Consider the following 17,007-nt stretch of genomic DNA (forward strand, 5'->3'; position numbering starts at 1 on the left):
CGCCTGCGCAGTGAAGCCCTGGTGGCGCATTTTCCCCCCAACAGAAGAGGGTGGTGGCGGCGGTAGTGGTTGAGGTGGAAGTGGGTGGAGTTTTTAACGCGCTGCTGCCGGTGTCGGGAACCCGCCTGGGCCGGAGCGGCGGGGCGCGTCTTGGCCAGGCCCGGGAACAAGGAGACGGATGTGACCCCAGCCGGCGGTAGGTAGGGGGGGGGGTTCGGGCGCCCCTGGTCCTCTCCGCCACCCCTGTGCCCCGGTCTCCCCGGTCCGTGCCGCCAGCCGGGCTCCTTTGTGCTGCCGGGGGAGGCTCCCTGCTGGGAGCGACACCTGGCCGGCCCTCTGGCGCCTACCCGGCCTGTTCCTCTCGGCCCGCTGGGCTTGGTTCGCCGCCGCGCCCCCCGGGGCAACGTTGCGCCATGACACGAGCGCCCCGCTGCGCGCGGACTTGCCCGGCTCCCGGCCGGCGAGCTGCCTGGCGAGATGGGGAAAGCGGGAGCAGGTCTCGCGGCGCAGACGCCGGTCCGGTCGCTGCCCGGAGCCTGCTGCGGGTAGTGCTGTGCCTGACCGCTCGGCCGGCACCGGCAGGGAGAACTAAGGGGAAGCAAAGGGCCGGCAGCATCCGGACTCCCTATTCGCTCCGTTCCTTTGGGGTCGCTCTGAAAGCGGACTCGGTCTCTGAGGGTGGCGCCTCCCCGCGAGGCAGAGCTGAGCTGGCTCCAGTATTCTCGGGGGCTGAAGGGGCCGCTGTTTGGTCTCGCTCTGGCATTTTGCTGAAATGGCGCTGTAATTTAAGCAACAGCAGCATTTATACATAATCAAAGCCACTGCTGGAGCTGATGTACCCAGGTTTTGGCAGAGGTAAGCAATAAATAGCCCTCAGGATGAACCGTGTGTAGTTGAGTTTTGTTACTAAGTCATTGCGGGTTTAGCCATTTGGTGTTCTGTTGAGTATTTTGCTTTCTTTGCAAAGATATTTAAATTGCAGTTCAGCTCTGAAAATAGTGTAGGTGTGGCATAGTTAGGTTCCATGGTGACTGTTTCTCTGACTTCAGTTTCATTCAGTTTACAAGTTAAAAGATTATATGTCTGAATTGCCAGTCCTGCAAATTTAATGTAGGTTTTTAAAAGCAGAATGGTCTTTCTCTGCTTTCTCTGTTACCACAAAAAATAGACTTCGGTAGACCAAATTCTGCCCTTAGTTAGGCCTGACAACCCTATGGATGATAGCTTGGATCAAAGACCGTGTTTGCCAAGATATCACCTATTATTGCTGTGTAGGTTTCAGAGTAGCAGCAGTGTTAGTCTGTATCCGCAAAAAGAACAGGAGTACTTGTGGCACCTTAGAGACTAACAAATTTATTAGAGCATAAGCTTTCGTGGACTACAGCCCACTTCTTCGGATGCATATAGAGTGGAATAAATATTGAGGATGGGGATATATATATATATATATATATATATATATATATAATACACACATACAGAGAGCATAAACTCTTTATGCTCTCTGTATGTGTGTGTGTGTGTGTATATATCTCCTCAATATTTATTCCACTCTATATGCATCCGAAGAAGTGGGCTGTAGTCCACGAAAGCTTATGCTCTAATAAATTTGTTAGTCTCTAAGGTGCCACAAGTACTCCTGTTCTTTTTACTGCTGTGTAGGTGCTGCTGGGCTAAAAGTGACTTTAAAATAATAAAAATTTGCACTTATGTATTCAGTCATTTGAGTAATAAATGGTAACTCTGCAAAAAGATGGTATTTCTATGTAACTTCTGGCCATGATTAATCTTTTTAAACTCCTGGGGGAATTCTGCACCAATGTATGTGCGCAGAGTTCACGTCCCATGCAGATTTTTTTTTGCTTCCCCGCAGGAAAAAAAAAATTCTGACAGGGAAGCAAAGGGAAGGTGCAAGAGCACTCACACACCACTCCTTAGCAGTGCAGGCACATGGTTTCGGACCCCCAGAGCAGCCAGTGGAGAGGTAAATCACCACGGGGCTGGAGACACCCCAGCCAGGTGCTCCTACTCTGAGCTAGCATCAGCTGCTAGTCCCGGCTGGGCTGGAGGCAGGAGAGGATGGGACTTCCTCTTCCCCTGTGAGGAGTTGCTGGGGCTGTGACCTACTCCCAGAAACCCCCAGCTGCAGAAAGCTCAGCATCCTCCCCTGTTTCCTGCCCCCATCTCTCCTCACCTGTGGGAGGAGGGGGTCTTGGTACAGGGAACTGCTCCCCCATCCACCCAACCCTGCATGCATCCAGACCTCCCATACCCAGACACCTCTGCCAAGCCTCACCTGGTAATCCAGAACCCCCCCCTTGCACCCAGACCACCCCCTACTGAGCTTCCTGCAATCAAACCCCCAACCCTGATGCCCCACCCCATACCACCCTGAGCCCTCACATCCAGATTCTCATGCCACTGACCCTCAACTAGCTGCACCCAGACTTCCACCCCACCAAGCTCTGCTTCCACAACCATCCCTGCTGATACCCCCACTCCCAGACCCTCCGCTGAGCCCCAACCACCTTCACCTGGAAGCCCCTGTGGAGTCCAGTTGCCCCTGCAACCCTCCCAACAAGCCTCTATGCAGACAGATCTCTTCTGCCCCCCCCCCCCCCCCCACTAGGGTGACCAGATGTCCCGATTTTATAGGGATGGTCCCAATTTTTGGGTATTTTTCTTATATAGGCTCCTGTTACCCCCCCACCCCTGTCCCAATTTTTCACACTTGCAGTCTGGTCACCCTACCCCCACTGAGCTGCCTGCACCCAGATTGTCCCACACAGAATTCTCTCACCCCACACCTGGATCCCCCCCACGCTGAGACCATCCACACTTGGATCCTGCATGGTTGAGCTTGCCTGCCCCGCACCATGTGGAGAGGGGCAGGGCCCCAGGCTATTTCTGGGGCAAGCCCAAGCCTTGTGCTGCGTCAGGATCGGCTGCAGCCTCACCACTGTATCCATGTCTGGGGGCTGAGAGGGACTGCCTTCGTGCAGCCAGTGGCCTGTGCTAGCCAGTGGCCTGTGCTCACCACTGCCATGCTGGAGCCTGTGCATTTATTTATTGAAAAATGAAACTTGCAGAATTTTGCATATTTTAAAAATATTGTGTGCAGAATTTTTATTTTTTGCGCCGAATGCCCTCGAGTAAAATTTTTAAGATAAACCTGTAAATGGGCTCAATAGGAGCCATTTCAAGGACCTGCCGCAACAGTAATAGTAAAAAGTGTTTGGCATTCTTGAACTGCTTAGATTGCTAAAACTAGAAATATTAACTTGTAATGCATATGTTTTGGACAATGAGACTAGCCCGGTTTTAATTTCTGGTTTTATTAGATGCTGCTGCTGCTCTAAGAATTGCAGACCGTATTTAGAGACAAGGTGGGTGAGATAATATCTTTTATTGGACCAACTTCTGTTGATCAGAGACAAGTTTTCAAGCTTACTCAGAGCTCTTTTTCAGTGTAAGCTTGAAACATTGTCTCTCACCAACAGAAGTTGGGCTATTAAATATATTACCACACCCACTTTGTGTGTCTCATACCCTGGGACTGTCACAGCTACAACAACGTGGCAAATGCTGAAGGGGATGTGCTTAAATAAATATATTTTAGAGGACATTTTGAATAAATCTAACTTGCATTCATCTACATTTTGTATTCCCTTAAATATTGAGGTGATTCTTATATTGAAGGAGTTGGCTAAGCTATACTCACAAAATGGAATGCATTGTGCTAGCCAATTAGATTACTATATAGCCTAATACCTCCTTAATCACTTAAGTTGTTTTGCTGCATGTTTCTACTTTGATTTTGTCTTTTAAATTGAGAGCTCTTTGGAAAGTGCTAGAATAGTATGGATGTTAATGTAAACAAGTAATAGAATTGGTGGTAATAAAATGAGTGCAAAAATTAAGATAAAAGTTAAATATTCTATTAAAGTATATATTTTTACTGAGCTGTTTTGGCAACACTTGCCTCCATTAAGAAATCATTTCTCCACAAGTGAAATATTTAGCTGCCCCTGGATTGGAACATACCTCATTTGGTACCAGCAACACCATGCAGCAGTCTAGGAGGCAAAGTGAAGAATAAACTTTCAGACTGAAGCTAATATAATAACCAAATTGGGATTTGGCTGAAACAGCATGGTGAACACCTCTGCTCTTGCAAAGAGGGCTATGAAAGCTTTTTATAACAAACAATAACTTTTCTATATTTGGTCTGAATTAGAGCCTCTCTCCTTGCACGTGCTTTTTAACCCTGCTGGGTTATCTTCTTAGCTGCTGAATTGCTCGTACCACTTTCTTTGGAGGTCTCCTATTCAATCACTGGCTTAGGTGGCATGATGACATATATTTTAAGGTGTGTCTATATTGGCACATTTAGGACAGTAAAGCCAAATTTATTGATTACAAGTCCAAAAGGACCATTGTTGTTGTGTAGTCTGATCTCATGTATAACACAGGCCATAGTTTCCGCAAAATAATTCCGAGAGCATATCTATTAGAAAAAAGATTGTCAATGATGGAGAATCCACCATGACCTTTAGTAAATTGTCCCAGTGGCAAATTACACCTTACTTCCAGTCTGAATTTGTCTTGCTTCAACTTCCAGCCATTAGATAATGTTATACCTTTCTCAGCTAGATTGGAGAGCCCATTATTAAATATTTGTTCCCCACGATACTATAGACTGTAACCAGGTTACCTCTTAACCTTCTAAGGTAAATAGATTGAGCTCTTTGAGTCTATCAATATAAGGCATGTTTTCTAGTCTTTTAATTATTCTCATGGCTCTTCTCTGAAACCTCTCCAATTTATCAACATTCTTCTTGAAGTGTGGACATCAGAACAGGACACTGTATTCCAGCAGCAGATGCACCAGTGCCAAATACAAAGATAAAATGATCTCTGCTCCTGCTCGAGATTCCTCTGTTTATGCATCCCAGAATCACATTAGTTTATTTAGGCACAGCATCACTCTAGAAGCTCATGTTCCATTGGTTATCCACTGTGACAACCCCCAAATCTTTGAGTCACTGCTTCCTGGGAAAGAGACCCCCATCGTATAGCATGGCCTACGTTCTTTGTTAGATGTATATATTTACATTTAGCTGTATTAAAATGCTTATTGTTTACTTGTGCCCAGTTTATCAAGTGATCTAAATTGTTCTGAATCAAGGACCTGTCTTCTTTATTTACCACTTTCCAAATTTTTGTGTCATCAACAAACTTTCAGTGATTTTTGTTTTCCTTCAGGTCATTGATAAAAATGTTAAGCATAGGGCCAAGAACCAATCCCTGCTGGACATGACTGGAAATACAACTGATCCATGACTATTCCCTGTTTATAGTTACAATTAGCCAATTTTAATGCACTTCACATGTGCCAGGTCAATTTTATATCATTCTAGTCTTTTATTTGAAGTGTTGTGTGGTATCAAGTGAAATGCGTTAGAAGTCAAAGTATACTGTGTCAACACCATTACTTTCATCAACTAAACTTGTAATCTCATAAAAAAAAATCAAGTTAGTTTAACAGAGTCTATTGTCCATAAACCCATGAAGTTTTGCATTAATTACCTTACTTAACCCACCTTTATTTATTAAACAAGTTCTGTATCAGCTACTCCATTATTTTGCCTGGGATCAGTGTCAGACTGGCAGGCCTTTAATTCCCAAGTCATCTCATTTTCCCTTTTTAAAAATTTGGCACACATTAGCATCTTTCCAGTCTTCTGGAACTTCCTCATTGCTCCAAGACATTGGAAAATCAGCATTAAAAATCCAGTGAGCTCTCCAATTAACTTGAATCCCAGAGGTTTAAAAAAATGCTATCTGGAGCTGCTGAGGTAAAAATATCTAACTTTAGTAGACATCCTCCAGAGAGATAGTGAAATGGAAAGTGTTATACACCTTATGATGAGACTATATCATCTGTTTTTCCTCAAATACAGAACAGAAATATTTATTGAACACTTCCTGTCTTTTCTGCATTATTATTGATGATTCTACCACTTTCAGCTAGTAAGGAACAAAAAGAATCCTGATGGTCCATAATATATTTACAAAACTCCTTCTTATTGTCCTTAACTCTGCTGGCCATAGATTTATTTATTTTTTCGTTGTGTCCCTTGACTTCCTATATCAGCTTACTACAATTTGTAACTTCTGCCTTATATTCATTCATTATCACTTTCCCTTTTTCCCACTTGTTTTTTATCTATATCTATATGCATGCTTTCACTTCCCCTCTAAAGCAGATTAGTTTTTTTTTAACTAAATCTGCTTTCTTTTGTTGTGGCTTTTTGGGCATCTAGTAAGGTGTTCTTAAATTATTTCCAGTTATTCATTTTTCTAATTAAATTCTTCCAGCTGATTTGGCTCAGAATTGTTTTCAGCTTTGTGAAACTGGCCCTATTAAAGAACCAAGTGTGGATATATATTACTGGTATGGACTTTATTCTGCTTGTACATTTATTTACTTTTATTTATGGTCTCTTATACTGTGAAGCTACCATTAATTTTAGTTCTGTAATCACTTCCTCTTTATCTGTTCAGACAAGGTCTAATAAAGAATTACCCTGTGTTGGCTTCAACACATCTTGAGTTAGGAAATTGTCATCTGTAATGTTTAGAAATTCCAAGAATGTTTTAGTATGGGAAGCATGAGACTTCTAGCATGTCAATCAAACTGAAGTCCCTTGTGAGCATGTACCTTTGCTCCCCTAAATATTATAAATAGGGAACTGGATGACCAGCCTCCAGGAACCTAGTGTGACTTGGTGATCTGTACCAGACACCAACTAATACCCCATCTTTTAGGACATTGATCCATAAGCATTCAAGATCACTGTCGTCTGAGTTCAGAGATTCAGAAATAGGTAATGCTATCTTTGACATAGCGCCACTCCCCCTCTCCTTTTGCCCACTCCATCCTTCTTAAATGTTATAACCATTTGTTTTAACATTCCAATCATGCACATAATCCCAGTAGATTTCAGTACTACAAACTAGGCGAAATTTGTGCTCATAAATGAGCAATTCCAGACTCTTTTGTTTGTTACCCCAGCTCCTAGCATGAGTGCAGAGGCAATTCAGGATTTTTTTCTGTCCTTTGGTTCCTTGATTAATGTTGTTCAGTGTCTTGTGTGTGTGTGTGTGTGTGTGGAGTGCTCATATCTTCCATCTTTCTATTCTTCCTTTTTTGCTATTAGTTTTACTTAAATTCACACCTTCTGTTAATTGAAAACAGCATGTTAAATCCCTGTGAGTGCACTCATTCAGAAGTAAAGTGGCCTTAGTTTGCTCAAATTTAATTCACGGTGACCCGAAGATGTGTTGGGTGACAGAGATGACATGAGGCTGACTGAGACCTTGTTTTATTTTTTCACTGGGAAACGGTCAAAAAGTATAGTTATTTTTTTAAATGTCATTTTTTCCTAATTGGGGGGGGGGGGGGGGCTCTCAAGCTCCTTCATATTGTGGACCATATGTTAATAGAGGAGGTTTCATATATCACCTCTTAGTCTGTTTGCAACTGCATAACTTTATGGCAACTTGATCAGTTGCTTACTTTCCCATTATTTTTTCATGTATTTGTGGTAAGGCGTGTCTAATGCAATGGCCAGGGTGCAGAACTTGTTTTTAGTCTTCATCTGCCCTCTCCAGTTTCTAGTGTTACTCTTTTCTCTTATTCAGTGTTCAAGTTTCTCTGCCACTTGTGCAAGAGGACATGCTTCTGTTGCCTGTATGGTTTTTGTTTTTATTTTTATTTTTTTTAAATTCCCTTCCCCTGCACAGACTTTCTTGTCATTCTGTTCTTTGTTCTACTGGATGTGTTGCCTTGCCACTTGACCCTCTTACAGTGGATCTATTGCCTGACTGCTTTGTTCTCCTCTTCATGGGGCTCTTCTTGTGGCATTGACCATCAGTTCCTGTTCTCTGTATAAGTAGTTAAGCTGCCTTTTATTTTTTTCAGCTGCTTCTGTAGGATTCCCTTCTCTTCTTGACAAAAAATAGTCTGATCTAAGGTTGGGCATTTGACTGGTCCAAAAATAATTGGTCAAATATTGTCAAAGGTAACACTTTAAAATATCTGACCGTTTGACATATTAGAGCAGTACCAAAAGAATACTGTATGATTTCCAATAAGGTTAGCTTTAAATTCTTATGCTTAATTACAAAAAAACAAGTTACTTAGGTGAGTTATTTTAACGCTGAAAAATGTGAAACTCAATAAAATGAAGTTCTGAAGAATGGCTCTATGGTGCAGTCAAAAGGTTAGGTCACCTGCTACATTGGGGCATTCTTGGTGGACTATATAACAATATTTTACCTTGATCAAATAGATGATTGGCTAATGTTATTTGACTGCTCAATTGACCAGATTGTCAAGCCTAGTCTGGACACCCATAAAAGCATCTGGAAACAAGAAAGAGGCAATGATATCTTCTCCATGGACCACCCAGTGGCTTACAGATCGGTATGGGAAACTGTCTTAACTAGTGACCTCTTGTTGTGAAAGGGCAGAGGGAATTAGGGTTGGGCATGTATGTAACAGTTTGAAGACATTGCATAGTGAGCGGGGCACTGTGTAAGTAGGAATTTCTGAATATCTTGTATCTGATCGAGAACTTCGTAAGGCATCACAAAAACAACATATTTGTGTTGAAGAGGGTAAACCTATATGCTCACCTTTTGAAGAACTCTATCGAAAAACCATTTTTCTCTAGAAATCTCATTTTGCAATAACTACCAAATACTCTTACTGTAGCAGAAGAGTGTGCAACTAACTCTGCATATTGTATAGCTCTGGGAAACATCTGGGGGAAAATCTTAAAAGTTTCAAATTCTTATTCTCTGAAATTAACAGCTTTCAGAATCTTAGCTTTTGGCCCTGTGCTTTTACAAAAAGGGCATGTGTTGGGTAACCATTTGAATATAGTTTTTTGGCAATATGATAAACTCATAGCATCGCATAATGCAGTTCATAGAATTGTTTCTCACCTTTCCAGGATCTCCCTTTGTCTTTTTTTCCCTAGTCTCTATTTCTTTACCCAATTCCATCCTTATTTTGGGGGTAAGATTATGATATTCTTACTTCGCAAGTATTCCCACTGAATTTGGTGCGACTGATGGTGCAAGGTACTCGGTTCAGCGTGAGGAAGGGTATTGCAGTCTGGATTACCCTTAAATTAACTAACTGTTAAGGAGGCTGCGCTACATTAAGTGTTAATTTATGTTTTTTGTAATGCAAGTCTTTCCTGTGTATGTGGGGAAAACTGTTACCAAGAGTCATCTAGGAAAACTGTCTGGAAATAGTAAATGGAATAAAGTTACATTTTAGCAAAAATTTTGATCACTCTCCTTCATATGCCTATTTTCAAAATGAGTACATTACACTTATAAATCTAGCAGTAGGGTTTTTGGTTGGTAGCCAAGAACATTCTTCAACTGTTAAGGCAAAACACTCCTTGCAAGATGCCTTCTAAACAGGCAAGAGCTGCTGCTGAAGTAAAACGAAACTTCATACTACCACTGCAGTTCCAGTCTTCAGATGACATTAAAAGCATTGAGTTTTGAGCTGCTGCATCTGCAGTGCAGCAAGAAAGGTGAGAGGAAGGAAAATGGATTACAGAAAGAAATGTGAAAAAAGTCACAGAAATGGAGAGCCTGAGAGAGAGAGGACATGAACTGAGAAATGAACATTAGAAGATGAATAAGATATACAGACAAATCCCTAACTGGCAGTAAGAGAACTTGAGACACAAATGGAATACATGGTAGAAAAAACAAGGATAAAGAGAATCAAACACTTAAACGGATATAAAAGAATAGGACATAGCAGACAAAATGGTATGAATTTTAAAACAAATATGAAAGAATAAGTAAGCCAAAAATTTCAAGTGTTTTAAAATATGCCTTAAAAATTCAGTTTCTGTTTTATTTTTAATCCAGAAGCTTATAGTAAACTTGTGTATTGTGTGTATTCGGTCCTGGACATAAACATGTTTAGAATTTGAATTATTCTGATTCTAACTTTTAGAAATATCTACATAATGGTGCTTGATAGTTGTGTGGGATTCTATTAGCTAGTTTTTTAAATACCCATTTGCCAGAATATCTAAAATGTCTAAAAACCTGAATATCAAAGCAGATTTTAAAATTGTTTATAATGAATTTCAATTCTCAAAAATCAAAACAAGTTCCCCTGTTTTTAAAATGTGCTGGTTAAAGTGTATATAAAGCAACAGCAAGCTGACTTTATTTTGTAATGTAAAGCCAGTGATGGTTAGAAAGCGATGGTTTTCTTTCAAGCAACACTTTTTAAGTGGGCCTTTGTCCTAAATCCCTTAAGCATGCTTATCTCTTCCCTTCTTTCTTAGAATTAGGGGCTGGCTTCCATTATATATTTTTTTAATTCTCTAACATTGATTGTGGTATTAAGAAGTCTCCTTTCTTTGACAGAGTGAAACACTGCTTCTTGAAATGGAGGGAATGGAAGAAACATCTGAAAGAATTCTTTTAGAGCCATACAAGTATTTACTTCAACTGCCAGGCAAGTGTCTTTTTACCATTTTGTTGTGTTTACTTGTTTTCAGAGAGTGATCAAATTCAAAAGAATAAGTAGAGGACAATTCTGTCCAGGCTTGACTTGTACGGAATTTGATTCTGAGCAGTTTAATTCTTTTATTGAAAGGAGCAGGATTTTCTATTTAGAAAATCATAACCACTAAGACTAGACTAGGAGAAATCTAGCACTTCTGAGATTGTCCCTCTGACCTATCCAATTCAGAGAAATTGTTCTTCCCCCTCCCCTCACCACTCCATTGTAAGGAACCAATATACTGTCTAATGCAATGGTACACATACTCCTGGTTGAGAATCTCGGGAATACACAAGTCTTCCGGGGTACATCAAGTCATCTAGATATTTTGCCTAGTTTTACACAGGGCTGTCAAGCGATTTAAAAAAAGTAATTGTGATTAATCACACTGTTAAACAATAATAGAATACCATTTATTTAAATATTTTTGAATGTTTTCTACATTTTCAAATATATTGATTTCAATTATAACACAATACAGTGCTCCCTTTCTATTTTTATTACAAATATTTGCACTGTAAAACAAGAGACAGTATTTTTCAGTTCACCTCATACAAGTACTGTACTGCAATCTCTTTATGTTGAAAGTGCAACTTACAAATGTAGAATTACGTAAAACAAAAAACTGCACTCAAAAACAAAACTATGTAAAACTTTAAAGCCTACAAGTCAACTTAGTCCTACTTCTCATTCAGCCAATCACTCGGATAAACAAGTTTGTTTATATTTGCAGGAGATAATGCTGCCCACTTCTTGTTCAGTGTCACTTTAAAGTGAGAAAAGGTGTTCGCATGGCACTTTTGTAGCCGGCGTTGCAAGATATTTACATTCCAGATGCGCTAAAGATTCATGTCCTTTCAAGCTTCAGTCACAATTCTAGAGGACATGCGTCCCTGCTGATGACTGGTTCTTCTCTATAAAAATCCAAAGCAGTGCAGACTGGTGCATGTTCATTTTCATCATCTGAATCAGATGCCACCAGCAGAAAGTTTATTTTCTTTTTTGGTGGTTGGGGTTCTGTAGTTTCTGCATAGGAGTGTTGCTCTTTTAAGACTTGTGGAGCATGCTCCACACCTCGTCCCTCTCAGATTTTGAAAGGCATCGAGTGCTGTAGCTATTTTTAGAAATCTCACATTGGTACCATCTTTGCATTTTGTCAGATCTGCAGTGAAACTGTTCTTAAAACGAATCGCATGTGCTGAGTCATATTTCATGTTATAGTAGTCTCGGATAATATGGCAGAATGCGGGTAAAATAAAGCCTGAGACGTACGATTCTCCCCAAGGAGTTCAGTGTCAAATTTTAATTAACACATTTATTAAACAAGCATCAGCTTTGAAGCATGTCCTCTGGAATGGTGGCCAATGCATGAAGGGGCATACGAATGTTTAGCGTATCTAGCATGTAAATACCTAGCAATGCTGGCTACAAAAGTGCCATGCGAACGCCTGTTCTCACTTTCAGGTAACATTGTGAACAAGAAGTGGGCAGCATTATCTCCCGTAAATGTAAACAAACGTATTTGTCTGAGTGATTGGCTGAACGAGATGTAGGACTGAGTGGACTTGTAGGCTCTAAAGTTTTACTTTTTTTTTGGTTTTGAGTGCAGTTATTTTTTTTTTCTACATAATTCTACATTTGTAAGTTACACTTTCACCATAAAGAGATTGCAGTACAATACTTGTATGCGGTGAACTGAAAAATACTGTTCCTTTTGTTTTTAAAGTGCAAATATTTGTAATCAAATAAGTGAGTAGTGTACACTTTATATTCTGCATTGTAATTGAAATCAGTATATTTGAAAATGTAGAAAAACATCCAAAATATTTAATATATTGCAATTGGTATCTATTGTTTAACAATGCAATTAAAACTGCTATTAATCATTTTTTTAATAGCTATTAATTTTTTTGTTAATTGCATGAGTTAACGGCCATTAATTGACAGCACTAATTTTACAACAGGCTACATAAAAAGCACTAGTGAAGTCAGTACAAACTAAAATGTCATAAAACTTGTTTATGTACATTTTATTTTTATATGGTAAAAATGAGAAAGTAAGCTTCTTTTTTTCCAGTAATAGTGTGCTGTGACACTCATGCCTGATTTTGTAAGCAAGTAGGTCTTAAGTGAGGTGATACTTGCGGGTATGCAAGAGAAATCAGACTCCTGAAAGGAGTCTAATAGTCTGGAAAGGTTAAGAGCTACTGGTCCAATATATCTCTGGTTGGTGAAACGGAAAGTGCTAAAGACTTGGTCCAGCTCTTGTGAAATGGACATAGTCAATCCTGAGCCTACTGTTGACTGGTGGCTTGGTGTATTTGGACCTTTGATCTCTCTGTACTGTTAGTTTCTCAGTTACGCCCTTCTCAGCATGCTGCTTAAACAGTTGGTCATACACCAGAATTTTCCTTTGGACCAATTTCTGCTGTTCTGGGTCACTTAATCTCCCCAGATGGTCAGTCGGGGTTGTATATTGGTCTCAAGTTAGCTGGTAGTATGTTCAGAGGAGGGCCTCCTCTGAGAAATGGTAACAATTCAGGCAGAAGGAAGCTGATCACTAGGACAATAACTCACAAATCAACACCATAGCATATGTTGTGGTGTGTGTACAGGTAAGTGGCTTCTGTAGCCTTCATCCCTGAGCAGTGAAGTATAGAAAATAAATCTGAGAAGCCACCGAAGCAGTGACTAGTCCCATATAGGAAGGAAATAGTAAAACATTACAGCAGTGACTTCCATCCAGTTTGTACTGTGAACTCTTGAAGACCTAAAAGTAAGTCTAATGAAAGTGATGTGAATGCCTGTGCATACTTGAGAGAAATTGTATATGTGGGCAAGTGGCATTAATAGGCATACTCTGGGTACAGATGGTTCTTTAGCATGCCAAATATGTGACGTAGGCAGGGTCTTGTAGTGAAACTTCCCTTTGGTTATGGTGAACTTCATTGTTAATCCCTACGAGTGCAGCAGTTATAATCTATGTACCACATATAATTCCAGTGTGACTATTAACTATTTATGGTTGAAGTGGGGAAAGAGAAAAGAAGTTGCCAGTAAAAGGATAAATGGACACAAGTCAGATATTAGGAATGGCAATATACAAAAACCTGTAGGAGAACACTTCAATCTCCCTGGACACACAATAGCAGATTTAAAGGTAGCCATCCTGCAGCAAAAAAAGCTTCAGGACCAGACTTCAAAGAGAAACTGCTGAGCTTCAGTTCATTTGCAAATTTGACACCATCAGTTTAGGATTAAACAGACTGTGAATGGCTAGCCAACTACAAAAGCAGTTTCTCCTCCCTTGGTGTTCACACCTCAACTGCTAGAAGAGGGCCTCATCCTCCCTGATTGAACTAACCTAGTTATCTTTGGACTGATTCTTGCCTGCATATTTATACCTGCCTCTGGAAATTTCCACTACATGCATCTGACGAAGTGGGTATTCACCCATGAGAACATTTTCAGAGTTATCAACAGCCTCCATTTCCAAGGTGTTCGTAACTCTGAGGTTCTACTGTGATGTCTTTATTTCACCCTGTACATTTTTGGCTATGAAATGGATTGTCCATTTTGCTGAACTCATTTATTATCATTATAATACTTTCAAGATTGACAGAAGGCCGAACCTGCTGCGTCAGCAGGTAAATAAAACTGGCCCGGCATGCCAGGGTGCCAAACGTTGCTGACCCCTGGTATAAACCAATATAATCTTTTTTTTTTTTTTTTTTTTTAATCCCCCTCCATGTGGAGGGGCATATGGTCTTGGCTATGACCGAGATCTGTAGGGGATGTTACTAGTAATTCCTTTTTTAAAGTTTTAAGCATATTCTGTACTTTAGAAAGATGAGGGATTGACCCATCTGAGACTGCAGTCCTCTATCCATGGAAGAGATGCATGGTTTTGTCAGTGACATTAGCAGAGTTAAGTAGAACCTTAAAGATACAGACTGACCGGCCAACTGGACACAATGGAGAACCGGAAGTAAGCTATCAGCAGAGATAAAACCAGCAAATATTGTACTGTACTGTGCCTGTATTTCATCTTAAAGGTAGGCACATCTGGGCTGACTGTCCCCATCCCCATCCCCATCCCCACCCCCTACTTGCTACAGTGCGAGGCAGCCACTTACAGATAAGAGGTGGTGAATGCTGTTTTCTCCTCTTTTCCCCACCCTGGCTGGAAGCGGGAGAAGTATGCAAGCTCAGAGCCCGGGAAATAAACTTCCCAAGTTGCTACTGAAACCTGGCCTGGAATATAAGCTGCTGAAGCTGAAGCCCGAGCTCCTCCCTGCACACTACACTCTGGAGGAGCAGCTCAGTTTTAAAGGGCCACAGCCTGCACTGTGCGCCCACTGATGCTGCAGTGCCCCCAGGTGCCTCATCACCCTTGCAGCCCAGGGGACTAGAACTAGTTGCCTTTGCCCTCTCCCACTTGCCAGGCAGAGCTGTGAGCCCTTGCTCCAAGCAGTCTGTCCTGAGGAGCATCCCATCGTGTCTTGTTCAGAGTTACGAACAACCTCCATTCCCAAGGTGTCGTAAGTCTGAGGTTCTGCTGTAGCATGGAAGAAGCATGCAGAGTGGCACTTCTCCATTTGTGCATCTCCTTTCTTTTGTGTTACTATACACTTTAATAATCTTCTGGAAAGAAGGATGCATGGTGAGGTAGAAAACCTTTTTCAGGTGAGTTATTTAGGTTAGTCAAGTCCAGAGAACACAGAAGAACTTCAGAGGGACCCTAACCAACCTAGCTGAATGGGCAACTTAGTAGCAGATGACATTCAATGTTGTTAAATTGCAAAGTAATGCACACTTAGGAATGTGCGGAATACTACTTATGTACCTTAGAGAGTTCTAAACAATATCCAGTCTGGAAAGAAACTTGACATCATTATAGACAGCTCAATAAAGATTTCTGATCAATGTGCAGCTGCAATCAAAAAGGCAATGTTAAGATGTGTAAGGAATGGGATGGGGAAACAATTCAGAAAATATAATAGCACTATAAATCAGTAGCTGATGCCCTTATCTAGAATACTTTGTCAGTACTGGTCACTGCATCTTAAAGGAGGGAGATCAAAAAGTTAATGAGAATGATTAGGGGTATGGAAAACCTCTCACATAAAGACTGAAACATCAGGGATTGTTTACCTTAGACTAGAATGGATATAACAAATCTAGAGAAGGTAGATCAGGAGAACAAGAAGGTCCTGGTCTCATAAAACAAATGGGCATTCAATGAAATTGAAACGTGACAAATTATATAATGATAAGGAAATGCTTTCTCACTTGGTATGTAATTACTGTGAAACTCATTGCCACAGGATGTCACTGAGGACAAGAAGGTTTCAAAGAAGTTTTGGACAATTATATGGATAACCAGAATATCCAGAGGTCTTTAGTTACTCTTCTTTTAGAGTTTTGGAAGAGAACCTCATGGCTCAGGGTTTCTCTCTAAATACCAGAGACTAGGTTGAGATCTTCATGAGGTGCAGCTAATCCCACTTCTGTCTGGTTTCTTGCATCTTTCTGTGAAGCATCTGGACCCGGCCACTGCAGAATACAGGATTAAGTGGACTGCAGGTCTGATAAAGTATGTTTCTTTTATTTATTTATGTGTATATATGATTCCACTTCTACTCTGTAGAACACACTGATATAACAATAGTCTGGGAGCATAGTATAGTCTATCCCTCATTCCATGGAATGAGGGTTTAAAGGAAAGGGATTTGTCATTTGATCTGTAAAAACCATTATTTCCATGGTGTCCTCCTTTGTGGCATGGAAGGGGAAGAATTCCCCCTACTCTTCCCAGCTTTGCATCCTCTGACTGGTGAAAATTTTGATGATAGTGTTGTCGGAAATGGGTTCAAAGGGGTCTCATTCAAAAGCACTTTCTCCTATAAACTCCATGGTACCAAATATGACAAACCTAGAACAAGTATGTAGATATTTGAGAAATTTTAAAAATCAACATTTTTTAGTTATACTTTAACACAGCAGTGTATTGGTTACATAAACACAATGATCTTGGCTAATCCTAGGGAAGTCAGCCTTGACGTAGAGGATTGAAAACCTTTATTCATCAAAGTAGTCATCAGTGTCCTCTCTATCAAGGGCATCGCTACTAAAACATCACACTGATCTTTGTCCGCACTGTACTTGCAAATTTCTGTACAAAGTAGGTTGCTGGCCAAACATGCAGGTTAGTGAGCATCTGGTGTTTGCATAAGAGCATATGATTAGCTGAAGGATTTATTTGTGAGCTCATGGTATTTCATACATAAATGGTGTGATCAGTTCATTTTCCAAGACTCATGTATGCCTAAGAAAGGAGGGTAATTTTGCATGCGCTCAGTCACCCAGTATCATTCCATTACTTGATAACT

At 40.7% G+C, this 17,007-nt stretch overlaps 2 protein-coding genes across 6 annotated transcripts in view; both read left to right on the top strand.

Annotated features, from left to right (window-relative positions):
* The first annotated feature begins 147 nt into the window (after nucleotides 1-147).
* The window catches only part of GGPS1 (geranylgeranyl diphosphate synthase 1), a 63,945-nt gene continuing 47,085 nt past the window's right edge, over nucleotides 148-17,007 (top strand). For 4 of the 5 annotated variants that reach the window (XM_065590520.1, XM_065590523.1, XM_065590521.1 and 1 more), the window contains exons 1-2: nucleotides 148-196; nucleotides 10,477-10,567. Coding sequence is in view for 1 of the 5 variants with exons in the window: in XM_005291195.4 (XP_005291252.1) it covers nucleotides 10,498-10,567 (70 nt within the window). In the remaining 4 variants the exon portion in view is untranslated. Of the gene's footprint in view, nucleotides 197-10,476; nucleotides 10,568-12,378; nucleotides 16,212-17,007 lie in introns of those variants that run through there. The other variant, XM_065590522.1, reaches the window with a different exon arrangement.
* The window catches only part of TBCE (tubulin folding cofactor E), a 135,756-nt gene continuing 129,248 nt past the window's right edge, over nucleotides 10,500-17,007 (top strand). Inside the window, exon 1 of the mRNA XM_024106491.2 lies at nucleotides 10,500-10,567. The gene's annotated coding sequence lies outside the window, so the exon portion shown is untranslated. The remainder of the gene's footprint in view (nucleotides 10,568-17,007) is intronic.

The sequence above is a fragment of the Chrysemys picta genome, chromosome 3, assembly GCF_011386835.1.
Source record: "Chrysemys picta bellii isolate R12L10 chromosome 3, ASM1138683v2, whole genome shotgun sequence".
Taxonomy (NCBI): domain Eukaryota; kingdom Metazoa; phylum Chordata; order Testudines; family Emydidae; genus Chrysemys; species Chrysemys picta.